General features: G+C 45.1%; 2 protein-coding genes across 3 annotated transcripts; both read right to left on the bottom strand.

The window, feature by feature from the left end:
- Nucleotides 1-632: 632 nt before the first annotated feature.
- Nucleotides 633-3,825, bottom strand: LOC149339980 (trans-1,2-dihydrobenzene-1,2-diol dehydrogenase-like). The gene is made up of 2 exons (XM_089551034.1): nucleotides 1,820-3,825; nucleotides 633-776 (listed from the first exon to the last, which is right to left on the bottom strand). The coding sequence occupies exons 1-2, from the start codon at nucleotides 1,913-1,915 to the stop codon at nucleotides 633-635; spliced, it is 240 nt and encodes a 79-aa protein (XP_089407160.1). The 5' UTR covers nucleotides 1,916-3,825.
- A 129-nt stretch (nucleotides 3,826-3,954) lies between these two features.
- LOC149339979 (trans-1,2-dihydrobenzene-1,2-diol dehydrogenase-like) lies at nucleotides 3,955-18,087 on the bottom strand. Of its 2 annotated transcripts, XM_089548718.1 has the most exons (8): nucleotides 17,774-18,087; nucleotides 17,302-17,448; nucleotides 16,121-16,232; nucleotides 8,781-8,944; nucleotides 8,061-8,313; nucleotides 7,434-7,558; nucleotides 6,571-6,721; nucleotides 3,955-4,417 (listed from the first exon to the last, which is right to left on the bottom strand). In XM_089548718.1, the coding sequence occupies exons 2-8, from the start codon at nucleotides 17,395-17,397 to the stop codon at nucleotides 4,323-4,325; spliced, it is 996 nt and encodes a 331-aa protein (XP_089404844.1). In that variant the 5' UTR covers nucleotides 17,398-17,448; nucleotides 17,774-18,087; the 3' UTR covers nucleotides 3,955-4,322. The 2 variants fall into 2 exon arrangements, with proteins under 2 accessions (XP_089404844.1, XP_089404843.1); XM_089548717.1 differs by having other exon boundaries at nucleotides 17,302-18,086.
- Nucleotides 18,088-18,585: the final 498 nt, after the last annotated feature.

Below are 18,585 nucleotides of genomic sequence, written 5' to 3'. Positions count from 1 at the left end.
AATTAGTTAGATATAAAAGTAAAGGAAGGCAGTTGTCTTAAAATTCCTTTGCGCATATTTTGCCGTATTGTGTCAAATTCCGGTAGTGAAATGCAAAAAATTATTGAAGCTGCAGAAAGAACGTCTAAGGGTTAAAATAACATAAGATATACTGAACCGCAAACTGTATAGTTTAGAAGAACTTCTATTTGGGCTAGATGGTTCATTGTACTCGAAGATGGAAAAACAGTAGCGCCGAAAAACACACACAGCTCAAGAAGAGCGCTTGTCCTACGTCATTCTTGAGCTGTGTGTGTGTTTTTCCGCGCTACTGTTTTTCCATTTTCGCAAACTGTATGTCGCGTTATCCGTTGATTATTTTTTACTTATTGATTCATGGTGCGTGCGACAAAATCCCAGTTATACCGGTAAAAGCATCCCGTTTGTCAATACTAACATACGCAGTTCAGTTTAACATTTACAAACGCAATGTCTTCCCCGCTTATGCTTTACTTGCTCTCGATACAACCGCTCTTTGTGCGGATACTATTGAATGCACCAGGAGTTCGCGGCTGCTCGTAATTCAGGTGTATTCCAGTGCCCTCATTATACGGCAGTGTAGCTCACGCGTTGTCTCTTACCTCATAAAGCGATTAGGCACTCAAAGAGTGTGGGCGATCATTACCTACGTCTGGGTCGGACGCCAACTCTTCGTAAGTGGAGTACGCTTTGCCGTTGGCGTGGAGGTCTCTGAACCGTTTCGTGTTCTCGTAGTTCTTCCCCGCAACAGCTACGACCTGTTGACAAATCAAGCAAGAGTAACAACCTATTGCACACGGCTACTGGTTGCTGAGAAGCAACTACTCACTGCGGGGGCTCAGTGGCTACAGATTTTTCATGGAGAGCATGAGATCGTGTATTTGGTTTGTAAGTTCGGCGGCCGTATTCTGGTCAAAGTTAAATGCAAAAAAAGCCTGAATATTCACACTTATGAGTTCTGATTACTGGAAATTTTAGACCACAGCTCGGGCTTGCTTTTTCCTAGACGTGTGAGCAGGAAATAAATGCAACAGACCATTAAAGCTTCTAACCATCAAAGCAACCCAAGAGCCACTACTCCAGAGTTCCTTATACCTTACGGAGAGCTCCGGCTTATAAAAGCTCATTATTTGATTACACAGTTGAGAGCTTGGAGAAAAGTAACGATACAAACTGCTCTAGCTCGGTAGCGATGATAAAAGTACAGACATAAAATGGTTGCCTTTCGTTCTGCTAAGGCTGCTTATAACCAAATGATCAAGAATAAGCACAGTTAATTCCGCAATTAATGCATTTTAGGATGTTCTGGACACAATAAATATTAGCAATAAACGCAGCGGAAGTTAACGTGAGCTTTTATTCCTAGTTTGAAACGACGGCTCATGTTCATCGTAAACAATTATAAAAAATTCTGTTCAAGTTCATGGGACAAGAGAAGAGACACAATAGCCCTGATAGATGCCTTATAAAACTGTTTGGACCTTCTCGTCTTCTTGAAAACAGCTCACGAAATAATTTGTATACCGGAAGCCGTGGGTAATTCCGTTCAATGGAAGATTTTTTTATGCTGATGCTTTCGACACATGTTTTGGTTCTTTTGACTCTGCTGTACATGAGCGAGGGGAGCATTAGCTGCACTGACAGTCAAAAGCCAATCCGTCGCCAATTCCATTTTTGGCTGTAGCTGTCCGGACAACAGCTTGCCGTAAGTGCGTTCGCCATAAGTTACTTATTCAATTCAAAAGACCGTCAGGAATTGCCTTATACTGAGCTTGAAAGGGTAAAGCGACGTAGTACGTACCTTATGTTTGTCCGGCGACATGCTGCGCAGGCAAACTACGAAGTCATGGCTGATGCGGCCAGCGCCCACGATTCCCCAGCGGGTTGGGCCAGCCATGTTGCTTAGTTCAGAGTGCAGACGTGAGCAAGCTTTTCTAGAGCGCTTGAACTGTAGGGATGCGAAATTTAAAAGCAGGTAGATGTTTTCACGCGTAGTCCTCGCGCTCAAGCGTTGCCGCCCAGCTTTACGAATGATAAAATCACAAGCGCAGTGCCCGCAACAAAGAGCCGCAGTAAATATTCACGATATTTTCCTACACAGCAGCTGTCCAGCGCTCTATACAAGGTTGCTCCCCTCTCTGCTTCGTCAGTAGGAAAGGGAGCTGTACCTAAATAATAGGTCGCTGCTGGCTGCGATAATCCAGCTCTGCTCTTTCTGTGGCAGTACAGCATCAAGAGAGAGCACTTGGCAGGATGCAAAGTAGTCTGTTATCTGCGCCCTTAAGGACCACGTAGAGGGATTCGCAAGGTTGGCAATAAGCTAGAGTTATTATATAGAGTTATCTAGAGTGATTATGAGTGCAATTTTATAATTTCTGTGCATGTGAGACATAATAAATTTTATTCCGCGCGAAGCGTAAATGTAGACAGGAAGATTCGCAACGTTGGCATTAAACTTCCGCCGCCTCACAGCATTATTATGTCTCTTAGATAAAAGCAATTCTTAGATAAAGCTTAGATAAAAGCAATTCTTGGGGACGAGGAAGGGAACCTTCCGTTCCTTATCTGAAACTTAATGTTTTACCCGCTCACATCGGTTTGGTGCAGGTATGTCTTCAAAGCCAGGAACGTCCTCACCTTACTTGACTGCTATGGAGGAGACCTCGAAGCACTGAGCAAGAACTATAGAACAGCGAAAATTGCTGCTTACCACGCTACATGAAGCGACGCTAGCTGCCATCAAGCGAATGATCCGCTCAGACCTTTCTAAACACATGGGCCGCTCGTCGATGTCTAGAGCATAGTCTTCATCCCCGGCAAGCAAATGCCAACCACTAACGGGATGCTGGGTTGTGGCACCTCATAGCTTAATAGCGCTCAAAGCAACCCTAACAGCTACCAGCTACTTTTTCGGCAGTAACTAGTCAGTAACGGCACTTAGTTCGCATTGATGAGAAGCGACCGAATCTTAACACAAGATATACCAAGAATTTCAGCCACTGAAACACAGAAGTGAAAAAAAAAATTGGCAGTGGTTTAGCTCTGGTTAAACCTGGAGGATTGCGAAAGCAACGAGGATAGAGAGGGAGGCGATGGAGAGCGCTTGGCAGCGGCGGCGGCCCTGGCACGCTAACTATGCGCCGCTACTGCGCCTGCGCAACTGGCTAGCGCGGCGGCGGCACCTCTTCACCCGCGCAGCGACGGTGGCGGCGCGCCAGCTGTGCGCCGTGTGACGTCACTGCTCCTCGCGAATGCGCAGTACGGCCTTTCCTCGGCTCCGCGAAATGGCTCGGCGACTAGCGTAGTGTTGCTTTCGCAACAAAAAATTGACAGAGAGCACAAACGAGTTAACATGTGGAGCTCGAAAACACGATTAAGCCCAGAATAAAGTGTTCGTAGATATTCGGTTCATACAGCGTCCATTGTTGCGGTAGGCATGGCTTGGTAGCACCCTGCCATGCGAGCCCTAATCAACAAGCAGTCCTATGTTGGAACCATGGGGCTAGAAGTTCTGTGGTTTGAGCTGTTGTGTATGGATGCTGTTCACCAAATGGCAACACTGTTTTTTTCGCGGTGTGCTCATTTTGTAGGACTGCGGAGAAAGGTACGTGCTTTCTTAGCACTTCTTCCTACATTAAGTGCATGAAAACACAGAAACACTCCAGTGTTTGGATGGCACTTGCTTGTTGGTCGAACTCAAAATTACGCAATAATTGCGCTTACATGAGCTGCACGTATAGCCTAAGCTGCGAATATTTGGATACAACATAAGCACGACATGAGTCACCAACTGGCGCTGTAATCGAAAGCCCCGTGCCACCCTTAAGTAGTACATGACGTCGCATTTGGTAGATCATTCCATGAGTGCGTGAGCCGTGTGTGTACGCGTCGTTGGAGGTATCAATGCTCTGGATAGACACAGCTAGGACAGTCATCTCCAAAGCCACAATCTCTGCTTGAGCAGGCTGCTTTGTACCGATCAGTGGCATTTATTCTTCCTGGTTACAGCTGCTACCACCCTAGTTTTTTCCGCCTTTCGTAGTAGACCTCTGCCGATCGTTGAGAAAGTAACATTGGAAATATCATTAGCGCAGGGTACCCGAGATATATGGGGACTGCCTGCTTTGTTTCCTTAGGGCAGCTTCCTACTACAGCTGCGAAAATGGCGGAAAGAAGACGCGGTACTCCCAGTCATCCTGCAACTTCGACACAGTGCACCACACGGAACTGCAGATCAGCTGTCCAGCATACAACTAACGCAACTGATATGTGGCTTGCTGCACAGTACACAGCCAACCGCTGAGTCAGAGCCGCCTACGAAGCTGAAGGAGGATTTCATCCAGCATAGAGGCAATGAGCACCGAATCCTTGTGAGGCATCAGCGGGCTTTCTTTCAGACCTGCGATGACAAAAAATTGGAGGACAATAAGAACAGTGTAAGTACGTCGAAACGCTGCAGCTTTCACTGCAAGCGAAGTGAAGTGGTTGGCAATTCACTTAGAACGGTCAGCTTGTATTTTCAGAAAAGAAGTCAGCTGGCTACTGTGCAAGCCATTAAGGTGTGCCTTATCCATGCTGGTCTGAGAGAGCGCACCCTCGAACGAGGTGATTCAGGGAACAGTTATTGCTGTAAAGGGTAAGCAAACATCGCTGAAAATAAATAGGCAAGAAGTCCCGGACCACGACTCTTTGTAGAAATGCACACAGGTGGCAGTACACTTAAAATAGAACGCGAAACTCACGCTATATCACAAGTAAGCTAAACTGGGCTAGTCGGAGCAATTGCATCTTCGAAAAACGTAGCGCGAAACACAAGACACAGGTAAGGTGAAGACAGGACACGAGCGCTCGTGTCCTGTCTTCACCTTACCTGTGTCTTGTGTTTCGCGCTACGTTTTTCGAAGATGTCACGCTATATCAACGTCATGAAACAGCACCGACGCAATACAAGCGTACAATGAACAAAAAATGTGACAACACAAATACAAGTGGAATTCCGTATAGAAAATGTGGTACTGCGTAAAATGCAACGGAGATAAAATAAGCAAAGAGGTATTATCGCCAATAATTTGGGCAGCTAATAATGAATTCCAGCAGTGCGCCAAATTTTCAACATTATTTAAGTGTTGTCAGTGCCTGCATCAGCTGAAGGAGTGAAAGACAAGGCCCTAAAATTGTGGTGAGATACACAGCTCTACATTACTGTTCTGTATTACAGTTGGAACTCTACAATGTCTAGTACTTTGTAATACCTGCATAATACTCGTACAACCATCACAACTGGCGGGTTGTCCAGCGGCGAAAAATAAAGGCATTATCTTCAAATCTCCTGTGTTCTAGGCAATAGCTGTGATGTGCTTGGGCCTCAGGCCTGTGCCGACGTTTCGACTAGTGGGCTTGTCTTCGTCGAGGCCATAACAGTCATACCGACGCATTTTATATTGCCACGTAGCGGTATAACGCTTGTTTCATCCAGCTCGATACTGGTGCCGGTACGCGGCCTTACGCTTGCGACGACGAGAAGGCATTAGACCTCTTTGGGGAGACTAGCCATACGCTACTACTTCTACGATGTTCGTGATGTTCGTTATCGTCCTTCCGCGTCTTATCTTGAAAGTTCTACGTGCTCTTTAATATGAGAGCAGACGAGAGTGCCGGTGATTCTGTTCTTCGTCGGCCGGCGAGCGCACTTGCTGCTTTTCCTGTCGCTCAGTTGTTTATTTGCAAGCGCAACATCACCCAATAAACAGTTCGAGTTTGACGTAAATCTGCAAGTTTTTTCTTGACAGCTTACTGTCTCCACAACTATATACATTCTGTCCATCGAAGGAAAGGAACCCGGTAGTGATGCGGCCTGAGGGACTTGAAGCAATCTTGGGCCCTCTTTTCTCAATGAACCCACATAAACCTTTTGAAGGAAAACTGCTGTAGTCGTGGGAAAAAAAAAACTGCGCTTGTGCCAAAGCGTCGCCAACGGATAGACGCGAAAAGACCGCCACACTCCTTCAGCTACCCATTCCGCTCGCCTCCACTTTTCAGCGTGCGTCTTCTGGTATTCTGTGCGAGCAAGTGGCCAGACATTTGGGTGAGACCCTATTAGGAATTAACGAAACTTGGCTCCTTGTACGTGCAGGGCCTATTGAAAAAGTCACGTTGCCCCAAGTTTGCAAGTCATGCTTTCCGACTAACTGTTGTCACTACTACTATATGTTGTACCTTCCGTCGCTCGAAGAAAAGGAACCTGATATTGATGCCGCTTGAGGAACTTGAACCTACTCAAACTTACTCGCTGAACTTACACAAACTTTTCCAACGAGAACTGCTGTGACTTATGATCTTGAGCAAAACAAGCACTTTTGCCGAAACGCCGACAACGGAGAAGCAGCAACACAACCGCTACACTTGTTGTTAAGCTCCCTCTTCTGCAGGCCTTTTAGCGTGTTCTGGATTATTGTGGGAGCAAGTGACGAGCAGTTTGGGTGGAACCTGATTATGGAAATTTGGTACCCTGTAGTTTTAATGTCGATTGAAAAAGTTGCATTGTCCTTTTACCTCGGACCAAGCAGCTCCTGACTTCTTCAGCTTCGTAGCGCAGTCCCGAGCTGAATTCGTAGTTCAGAGGCATGGATACTGGCGGAAACGGAAGGTCTACCCTTCCGGTAGGCGTCTCCAACCCAGGCGGAGACGGACTAGGTGGGTCCAGCTTCGAAACCATGAAACAAGAAGGCAATGACACTCAGTAAGAGAATTCACTGCGGTGCTCTTGAGATAAGCTGGAACGGGTGTTTTAGGCCTGTCGAATGGAAATAGAACAAATATCGAAAGGCCGTTCACCTGCCAGGTATTCATTTCTTTTGAAAAAACTTCCTTTGTTTAAGTAACGTGCGCTTGTGCAGCAGTTTCTCGCGGGCACACGGGATGATTGCAGGCGCTTCAAAGCGCGCCGTGACAGCTGTAACGCGTCGCGCTCTGGCCGCCTCCACCTGCTATTACCGCATAGTCTGGATACCACAGCACTCGGCTGTCACCTTGAACGAGCGCGCATGTAAGCGCGTTTGCGAGCAACGGATCCATGTTGCCTCGGGTATAGTTAGGGGCCGGATCGGAACGCGGGTCAGAGGCTGTGAGCGCGGAACACCGCGAAAACCATCCCGTTTAGCCCCCCCCCCCCCCCCCCCCCCCCCACTATTTCTCTCTCGTGAGATAGCTGTCCCGTAACGGCTGCTACGGTTAGACAGCTTCCCCTCGCCCAAAATCGACATGCCAACCGCCCCATTGGCTCAGCTTCGAACTGTAGCTTCCCAGGAGGCCCCTGACCTTCTGCCGCATGGTCCCGGAATGCAGGTCATGCCTGGCGTGTCGTGCCTCTAATTTACACTTACCGCTAAGGCTCATAAGACTTTTTGATTCCTCACCGTAATGATGCCTTTTGTTCCGACGATTTCCGCTTTGGACGGCATGTGGAATACGGAAGACATCGCGAACGTGGCCAAGCGACCGCCGGTGAACTCCATGGTGCCGGCAACGACGGTGTCCACACCTGCGAACACAAAAAAATGGACAACTGATATAGCTGGGGGAATATCACTGCGGAAGAAATTGTAGAAATATCGGAGAACTCAAATTGGGAGCTCAAGGTCAAGAGAAGGGAGTCAAGACTTGAAGGTGGGAGATACTGCGCAACGCTAAAAGAAGACGTGGACACAGGAACAATGAGACACAGAGACTTGAGTGAAAACCTGAAACTGTTATCACTAACGGTTGGATAAATTCTGATGAGTTCTTTCTCTTCCTCAGTCGCTGACTTCTTTCATCGCCAAGTGTGAGTCGTAGTCAAAGCATTCATCCATATTCACTCTCGATCGTTTTAGTTTGCGTCTGGTTTTTCCTGCGTATACGTTCTCTGTGTTTAACGTTGCGAAACATTTTCAAGCATCAGATGTCACACCAACTGCCCTGTAATTAGCTGCAGGCAGTAAACTCGATATGAAAAGTAGTCGCATGACGTTAGCATTTCAGATATTGCGGTACGTCCACTTCACCTTCGTTTGTGAAGTCTCCGCTCGCCGTGATCCTGACGGGAGGCTCCGGGCCGAGCACTTGCAGGGCCAGGTGGGCGCAGTAGGTGCCCATGGTGAGCACTACGGAGCCTCCCAGGTCCTTGCGGAAGACCCTCTCCAGGCCGTGCATCGGATAACCCACGGTGACGTGCACGTAGCGGGGATCGCCGATGACACCCTGCTCCAGCTCTTCTAGCATCCGCCGGTACGCCGGCACGAACCGGGTCCACAGCGCCTGTGACCGAGTAACCGCTGATTATTTGCCCTGGCATTGTGCCCTTCGAGGCTAGACGTGTGAATATTACACCATTTACTTCACATGTCCTGATGAGAACGCCTATTCTAAATTAAAAAAAAAAGCAAGAGGTTACACCATTTACTTCACATGTCACGGCGAACGCTTACTCTGAAGAAGAAAAAATAAATGTTCTGCAGAAATATATCCTGGTAGAATGTCGGCCACGTCATCGTAATTTCGAAAACAGTAATGAGAACGACGTTTTTCGAGGCAAGAAAGTACAGGTATGCATCTTTCAGTTGTGTCGCGAGTGGCGGTGCATAAATTATTGTATTACATGCCCATGGTATACTAGCCTTCGGCAACTGCAGCCCTCGCTGCGCACTCAAGCTGTTTAGGTTTACACTGATATTCGCGTTAAATGCACATAACCTGTTCTTCAGATTACACTGCCCGCTACTCACCTCCATGAGGAAGAGCCCCTTCTCCCTCGCTATCTCGCACAGGGACTCGGTGTCCCTGCGGCAGCTGGTGAGTGGCTTTTCGCAGAACACGTGCTTTCCGCCTTCCAGCAGCATGCGCGCGGTGGAGTAGTGGTCGGGGTGCAGGACGCCCACGTATGCCACATCTAAATAAAAAGCGTGGACACTTAAGCGCCACCTTAAGAGTATGACGCGATAGCGTAACGGGTTAATTCCCATATATGGACAACTGGTCACTCTACATTCATAGTCTTCTGGGAGTGCTCATACCACTCCTGGCACAGTGGTGGAGCGGTTAAGCGATGCGCCACTGCCCTGCGATGGCAGGTGCTCCCAGCGGTGGGCCTTGTGCAACCCAGGTTGCTCTTCCCTAACGATCAATCATTAATTTAGATGTCACCTGTCATGGTAGACAGTTTGCTTACTATCCGGTGGGCAGCTCTCCCGAAGGTAATGTTGCACACGCGGCGATTCCCGGCTTTACCTAGAAGAGTGAAGCTATCGCGTCAGAACTGGAGGGTACACTTAATCTCCGTCTTAAGGGTACGACGCGGTAGAGTTTGAAAAGTTTTAAAAGTATTTATTCGAAGTGTGTCTCATACACTTCAGGAAGGAGGCCAAAAGGCGTGGTGCCTGACGAGGGCCTTCCTCCCTGGGGTAAGCAAACTGCATTCGGCACATACACACACAAAATAAACAAATACAATAAATGTACCGGTCGCCATGACACTTGCTGGCATGTTAAAAAAAACTGTACAACAATGTTAAGGTATCTTCAAAGTTGTTAAGATGCGTGCTGTTGGGTTACAGGGAATTATAAAAGGGAAAATATATATATAATCATGTTAACTGTTATCAATTTAAAATATGTCACAGGATCTACCGGTTAGTCATGCAGTCAACAGTGCAATCACTTTTCTCGTATATTTTTTTAGTTCTGCATTGATGGAGGAGGTCATGAAAATTTCTGTTTTCATTCAAAAAGGTGGTCATTTGATATCTAATTGTTTGGAATCCGTAATAGGTTAATAGTTAATAGGTTAATGCCCGTATAAGCAGAATTCGTATAAGCAAAATTCGTCGTCCTCTACTTTACATTCATAGATCCCTGGGATTCCTCATACCACTCATGGCGCAGTGGTGCAGTCGTTAAGTGATGTGCCACTGCTCTGCGTTGGCAGGCGCTGTCATCGATGGGGCTTGTGCGGCGCAGGCCGTTTTCCCGAGCAACCTCGGGCGACCAGTGATCATTTAACTGCCATCTGCAATGGTGCGCAGTTTAATCGGAATTCGGTGGGCATGTTGCAATGACGCCGCAGGTTCCTGTGACCCAGGTTGGCCACGTAGGTTTCCTCTGTCAGGATTTTTCGTGCATTTTTCGGTCATGGTCAACGAAGCCGACGGCGACAAGGGCTCATCGCTATCAGGTTAATAACGAACCAGCTTTGCAAGAAGAGTACAATTCCATTGAAGAAAACAAAATAAAAGCGTGTTCTTGCTCTTCGAGTAAAATAAAACAGCAAAACTCGGCGCTTGCAACCGACACGCACATCCCGTACCCGTGAAACGTATTAGAAACTTCTTACGGCCGAAAATGCGTTCTCGGTTGTAAAATCCATCTATTGGCTGAAGGGAAGTGACGCCACATCCGGTAAAAGCATCACCAGCTGCTGCTGCTAATAATAATAATAATAATAATAATAATAATAATAATAATAATAATAATAATAATAATAATAATAATAATAATAATAATAATAATAATAATAATAATTTTATTGCCACAACACATGGTGATACGTACAAACTCGGGCCTGTCAAAGCCAAGGGAGGCTTGCAGGACTAGGCCCGGCAAAATCGGCGAGCGAAAATTAAAGGCAATAAAATATCAGGGTTAGTTCACAAACACTGAAATACAAATACTAAGGAAGATACATTGTATAAAAGAGATGAAAAAAAAATCACATTGGAATTAGCATCAATTAAGAATTAAAACTTCACAGATTTAAGCAATTGCTTTACGGTGGCTTTGGATGTAGCCGTCAACACCTGATCAGGAAGCGTATTGAAGATTGTCCTGCTTTGCCATATCTGGTTGCGTATCTGGCGGCCGTGTAGCGTTGACAATTCCGCAGTGCTCTAGCAGAAACTGCTCTCGTCTTGAAAGCAGGATTCCAAAAGTGCCGAAGAATAACAGTGTGCTTATATAAAGTTTCAAAGGACGGAAGACCAAGACAATTAAACAAGTTCACATGAGGGGGAAAGGAATGTTCACAGGCGGTACTTTTCAACATATATTTTAGAAGAGCGTCTACCCGATCATGCCACCTTTGCGAAGAGTGTGCAAAAAGTGTGATGCCATATCTAATAACACTGTATGCAAGTGCATGCATGATTGTCTTTTTTACCGATAAAGGTAGGAAAGATTTAACTGTGAACAGTAGCCATGCCGTTCTACGCAATCTGCCACAAACGTAAGCCATGTGACTATGCCATGAGAGGTCGCTATCAAAGTAAATCCCCAGATATTTTATGCAATCAGCCTTTTCAGCAGGAGTACAATGGCAGTCTTTATCATTGTGGGAGTGCAAAAAAACCGATTCACTCAGTACTGTTGTCTTCAATGGGTTTCTAAAACAAACCAGTTTTGTTTTTTGTTGGTTTACCAAAAGACCATTCATGGAAAACCAGTTCATTGCGATACAGATATTTTCTTGCAGTAAAGCAACAGCACTTTTGTAGGAAATATGCTTCGTAAGTTAAACCGTATCATCGGCGTACTGAAAGACCAAGGCATTTGTCACTGCTGAGGCGAAGTCATTGATGAATAAATTGAAAAGCAATGGTGATAAGATAGATCCTTGAGGAACCCCAGCCCCCAACATCTGACGGCTGCTAACGGCTGTGGTGTAATCAAGGGCTACGACTTGTGAGCGATCTTCTAAATAACTTCTCAATAGGTCATAACTTCTCAATAACTTCTCAATAATAATAATAATAATAATAATAATAATAATAATAATAATAATAATAATAATAATAATAATAATAATAATAATAATAATAATAATAATAATAATAATAATAATAATAATAATAATAATAATAATAATAATAATAATAATAATAATAATAATAATAATAATAATAATAATAATAATAATAATAATAATAATAATAATAATAATAAATGTTTTATTGCACATAATGATACATAGATCAAGGAGCGGGCCTGTCAAAGCCAGCAGTGGCTTGAGGGACTAGGCCCGGCTAAGTCAGCGGACGAGGGTGCAATAATTCAAATCAGCATACAAAAAAGAAGTGTGAATGATGGTTAACAGTTGGGACGATTAATGTCAACATGTGGTGAACCGCACACACATATACAAAAAAAAACAACATCAAAACAGACAACGCGTACAGATTACAGAAATGAGAACATACACTTTACAAAGAACCAAGCATGCTTTTTAATGCATTTTTTGATGATACCGAAAATACATCATCTGGCAAATCATTCAAAATTTTCGGCACATAAGCACAACGCCTAGCTTCGCCGAATCTTGTTGAAGATCGCGGAACAACAAAGCGAACACTGTTACGAAGGCTTCGGGGGGCAGTGTAACTTATTTTAAATTCACTAACCAGATATGCCGTAAAACCACAGTTTGGACGAACAGATTCCAGAAGCATGGAAGACGAAGTGCAGAAAAGATGTTAGGATTAGCGATTGCTGGAGTATTGTAGGCTATATTTCTTAATATGGCCTTTAACAAAGAATCAACACGGTTTTTCCATCGAGTGGAGCAAAAAGCAAGAACAGTGATCCCATATCTGAGAGTGCTGTAGACTAGAGCATGCGCAATAGTTTTTTTTATTTGAAACGGAACGATAGATTTAATGTGGAAAAATAACCAAGCAGCGCTCCTAAGCTTATTGCAGATATGCGATAGGTGATTGTGCCATGACATATCACTATCGAAGAATACTCCCAGGTATTTCACCGAGTTCGTGTAGGCGACCGGCGTGCATCGACAGGGATGACAGTTGTGGCTATGTAGAAAAACTGGTGCGTTTATTACTGTTAATTTTAGAGGGGATCTGAAGCAAACAAGTTGGGTTTTTGAGGCGTTAACCTTAAAACAGTTATCACTGAACCAGGTCATGGCTTTGTGGACATTATTCTGCAGATTAAGGATGGCCATGTCGTAGGAAAAATGTTTTGAGAGCAAAACAGTGTCATCGGCGTACTGAAATACTAGACATTTTGAGATTACGTGCGTAAAATCATTAATAAATATGTTGAAGAGTAAAGGTGATAGTATAGAGCCCTGAGGTACACCAGCCTTCACAGGAAGTTTACCACTTGTTTTTTAATCTCGTCTAAAACAACCATTTGCGATCGCTCGGTGAGATAGTTCTTAAGGACATCGTAAAATGGACCCCTGAAACCACTAGAATAGAGTTTCTGTAGAAGAATTCCGTGATGAACTGTATCGAAGGCCTTAGATATGTCTAGAAACAAAGCAACGGAAAACAAATTTTGATCAAAAGCCGAATACAGTTCATCCGAGAATTCCTCCAGAAGGGCTACCGTACCACGACCAGTAACGAAACCGAACTGTCGAGTCGACAGAATCGAATATTTTTCAACAAATGATGACATGGTTTTCAAAAGAAATTTTTCGGTAACATGGGAAAGTATGGGCAACATCGAAATGGGTCGATAGTTCTTCACGTCATCTTTTTGTCCCCCTTTGAAAAGCGGCCTAACTATCGCAGTTTTAAGCTCTTTCGGGATGCACGCGGTATCAAGAAAGCCGTTTAACATGAAGAGCAAAATATTGGATATCGCTGCAAAGTTCCTCTGTAGTAGACTAGCTGATAAACCGTCAATACCAGGAGGCTTATTGCGCTCAAAGCTGAAAATTATTTCATAAAGGTCATTTTCTGAAATTCTAGGAAGAAAAGCGGTTGCTGGGAGTGAATTTTCAAGCGTGGAATGGACGGCCTGGCACGAGGATGCGTTTTCGCAAGGAAGTGCAAACAAATGGTTGAATCTATTTGCGACCTCGACCGAATCGCCTGGAAAAAAGGAAACCGGGGAAAGGTTTGCAGCGTTTTTACCACGAAGGTGGTTTATTAGGGACCATGTTTTTGCGGCATTCCTCGACGACTGGCGAAACTTTTGAAAAAAGAATTGGCGCTTCTTGGACCTTATTAAGGCTACTACCCTATTTCTTGCAGCATTGTACTCTAGACGTAGGGTTTTATTTTTTGGGACATGTTTACATCGTTTCCAAAGCATGTCTCGGTATGAAATGGCATGCATTATGTCCGCAGTCAACCAGTATAGTCCTTTCTACGTTTCTTAATTACGACACGCTTAGCACTATCTTCGAACTTCTTTATTTGGTTACAGAAGATGGTATAGACTACTTGCGGGGAATTAGAATTAGTTAGGGCCATCCAATTAAAACTGCTAATTAGGTTATCCAAGACCTTCTGGTTGATTACAGTAAGGTAAATTAAGTTATTGGGTGTGGTGGTTCGCTGAGCATTTGGCAGAGGAAAAGATGGTGATGAACGGCAAACGGCAAGATAGTGGTCCGCAAAACGTTGCAAAATAACACAAGAAGCAAATGAGTAGTTGGGGGCTCGTAAGGCGATGTGGTCTAGACACGACGTTGTTAAATGGCCACCAGCTATTTCTTCACGGGTGGGAGCTGTTATCATATTTTCAACACCATACGATGACAGGAGGGACAAATAGTCGGATACGGAGCCCACTGCAGGACACAAGGTATTTATATTCAGGTCTCCTACTAAGCATAATTCTTCCACGGAATGCCATGACCGCAGCAATTCCTCGAGTTCCAACAGAAAACGGGTAACACTGTTGCAAGGTGGCCGATAAAAAGCTACGAAGCTCAGACATCGAGAGCCACAAGTTATCGTTAGCGCCAAGCATTCGGCATGAACAAAGTTCACGTCGATGGGTGCAATGTCAAACGTGTCTCTTACAAAGATAGCGATTCCGCCCCCTCGTCGACGAGGCCGCGTTACGAAACGGCACTGATAGCCTGGTACTGAAAACGTGTGCATGCAGGCATCTGTAGCATTAATTTCTGTCAGGACGAAAACGTCAACAAATCCGATTCCTGATGTGGCAGTTAGCTTAAATTCTTCCCAGTGTTTTCGGAGGCTTCTAACATTTGTGTTCACAATAGTAAATTCATTCTCAGAGCTGTGACCAAATTTATCCTTGAAAGACTGAAAGTTTGGGAGTTCGCAGCACGTACTGTCCATTGCAGTTAGACAATTCGATCCAAGTCGGCTGGTCTGATTATTCTATTCTATTCCACTAAAAACTTAATTTTTTCATCACGCAAACTCACCAGCCCCCTGTGCCTCTGTTCAGTCATAAGCAGCAAACATGTATGCTTTGTTTTTCCAGGCTCTGCACAAACGCCGCCAAACTCAGCTATCCGTTTGGAGAGGTATCACATAATGGCTTCCGCCGCTAAAACGCTCTGGGATGTTGGAATTTCATGAAATATTTCCATCAGAGGCGCGGTGCTACCTTATCAATACACGGCAGCCCACGAGGTTACCAGCGACGGCAAAAACACGTATTTTTATTGAAATGCCCGAGGCTGATTATTTCTGTTTTGAAACGGCGCAAGTCCGGTATAGCAAGACGACCCACATGACCACACAAAGCCTGACTTCGTGCACTGCTTTGACATACTGATCTGCTTTGCAGTAAGCGCACGTTTAGCGATCCCATTCCGCTGTTTAGACTTCTTGCTTGCCTCTTTGTCGCTCCTTTTCAGGTATGAAACTATGCCAACACACTCAACTTGCAGTCCTTCTTCATTAAAAAAATACTGTTAGTTATGGAAGTGAAGGGAAACAGTTGACATAGGTATCCTTCGCTCACTTTTTTTTTGGTTTTGGTGCGTCGTATTACAGGAGTGAAATATAACAAAATAATGAAGCTGCAAAAAGAATGTTTAGAGATTAAAATCGCCAAGAGATGCGGAGGCGCAAGCTGTCTGTAGCCTTATCCGTTCATTATTCTTTACGGATAGATCGATAGTACACGCGATAAAATCCGGGTTATACTTGGTGAAAACGTCGCGTTTGTCGACATTAACCTATACAGTTTAATGTTTACAATGGCGAAGTTTTTACTGATTATGCTTCGCTTGCTCTCGACATAACAGCACTTAATGCAGTTCTACTTGCGAATGCATCAGGAATTCGCGGCTGTCCAGATAAAGCGAATACGCAATACCAATAGCGCGGTAAGTCCTTACCTACATTTGGGTCGGACGCCAACTCTTCGTAAGTGGAGTACGCTTTGCCGATGGCGTGCAGGTCGCTGAACCGTTTCGTTTTCTCGTAGTTCTTCCCCGCGACAGCTACGACCTAATGAGAGATCGAGCATGAGTATCAAAATATTACACAAGGCTATTAGTTGCCTTGAGAAACAGTTGCCCACTGCGGTGGCTCAATGGCCATGGTGTCATGATGGAGAGCAGGAGATGGCGAATTTTTTTTTAAAACTTTGGCGGCCGCATTCTGGTCGAAGCAAATGCAAAAAGATGCCTAATTTTCAGACTTAGGTGTTGTTATTACTGAAATTTCAGACTGCAGCATGTTTTAAACAACGCGGGCTTGCTTTTTCCTGTATGTGCGAGAAGGAAATCAAAGAGACCGAGCATCAAACCATCAAAGCAACCCAAGCCCCATTACTGCAGAGTTCCTTATATCTTATTGGGATGTCCGGCATATATAAATCTATTATTTCACTGCACAGTTGAGAGCGTGGGGAAAAATATTGATATAAACTGCTCTAACTCAGTGGCGATGGCAAAAGCACCGATCTGAAATGGGTGCATTTCGTTGTGTAAAAGCTGCGTATTCCCATATGGTAAAGAATAAGCATAAATATTTATCGTTATTAACGCATATACGAACGTTGTGGAGACATTACATATTAGCAATAAACGCAGTGGCAGCTAACGTGAGCTTTTATTCCTAGTTTGAAGCGAAGGCTCACGTTCATCCCGCACAATTGTCGGAAATTCTGTTCAAGTTCATGGAACAAGAGAAGAGACACAATAGCTCCGATAGATACGTTATGAAACTTTTTGGACCTTCCCGTATTCTTTAAAACAGCTCAATAAATAATTTGTATACCGAAAGCCCTGTGTAATTTCGTTCAATGGAAGAGTTTTTTTATGCTGATGCTTTCGACACATGCTTTGTTTCCTTTGACTGCTGTACATGAGCGACAGGAGCATTAGCTGCACTGATAGTCAAAAGCCAATCCGTCGCCAGTTGCGTCTTTGGCTGTAGCGGTCCGGACACCAGCTTTCCGTAAGTGCGTTCGCCGTCAGTTACTTATTCACTTTAGAAGACCGTCATCAATTGCCTTATACTGAGCTACATTTCGCCTAACAAAGAGATGAGACGGGCGCAGGAACATACGTACCTTATGCTTGTCCAGCGACATGCTGCGCAGGCAAACGACGAAGTCGTGACTGATGCGGCCAGCGCCCACGATTCCCCAGCGGGTTGGACCAGCCATGTTGCTTCGTTCAGAGTACAGACGTGAGTAGGCTTTTTTGGAGCGCTCGAACTGTTGCCGATGGGGCAAGGGATGCGAAATTTATTAAGTTTAGAGGGTTTAACGTCCCAAAGCTACTCAGGCTATAAGGGACACCGAAGTGAAGGGTTCCGGATAATTTTGACCGCGTGGGGTTCTTTAACGTGCACTTGCATCTGATGCGAAATTTCAATGCAGGTAGATGTTTCCACCCGTTATCCGCGCTCTCAGGTGTTGCCGCCGAGCTAGACAAATGATACAAACACCAGTGCAGTGCCCGCACCAAAGCAGCCGCGATAAATCTTTGCGTTATTTTCCCATAGCGTGCCGCTCCAACGCTTTACCCAAGCGTGCTCACCTCTGTAGTTCGTCAGTAGGAAACTGGACTCAACCTCAATACTAAGCCTCCGCTGGCTGCGAAAATGCAGTTCTGCTCTTTCAGCGACAGTGCCACATGAACAGAGGACTTGGCAGGATGCAAGGTAGTCCGTTATCTGTGCGCTTAAACAACCAACAGGAGGAAACGGGATGTTGGCATTCAACTAACGCCTCCTCGCAGCGTGATAAGCTTAGATAAGAACAACTCTTGGTGATGAGAATAGGAACCCTCCGTTCCTTATCAGATACCTAAGATTGTTCCAGCCGCTCACACCGGTTTGATGCAGCTCTGTTTTTACAGCCGACAACCTCCTTACCTTCCTTGACCGCTGTTGAGCAGGCCTTAGAAGCACTGAGAAAAAACTAGAACAGAGAAAGCTACTTCTTACCACGCTGCATAAAAGGACGCTTACCGTCATCAAGTGAACGATCCGCTCAGACCTTTCTAAAGAAATGGGCAGCTCATAGCTGTCTATAGAGCATAGTTTTCATCCCCGAAAAGCAGATGTCACTCACTGGTGGGATGCTGGGTTGGCAGAGCACGATTTCCGGAAAGAATGTCCCCTGAAAAAAATTCCTGTGAAAAAAAAAAATACCGGGAAAACGTCCCCATTTTCGAAGTAGGAAAGATTGTCCCTTTGTGGGTGCCACCAAATATTCCGTAACACCGTGATTTGATCGTCCGCCTCGCCTGCGGGTGATGGGGGGTTCGAACTCCTGTGCCGCAAGGTGCCCATCTGTTTTCCAAGGGAACCGGCGAATACTAGACCGCTTTGGGACTCGATATGTTCC

This window comes from Amblyomma mixtum, chromosome 6 (genome assembly GCF_055824585.1).
Source record: "Amblyomma mixtum isolate Tamu chromosome 6, ASM5582458v1, whole genome shotgun sequence".
Taxonomy (NCBI): domain Eukaryota; kingdom Metazoa; phylum Arthropoda; class Arachnida; order Ixodida; family Ixodidae; genus Amblyomma; species Amblyomma mixtum.
This window is presented reverse-complemented; position numbering and strand designations above follow the sequence as displayed.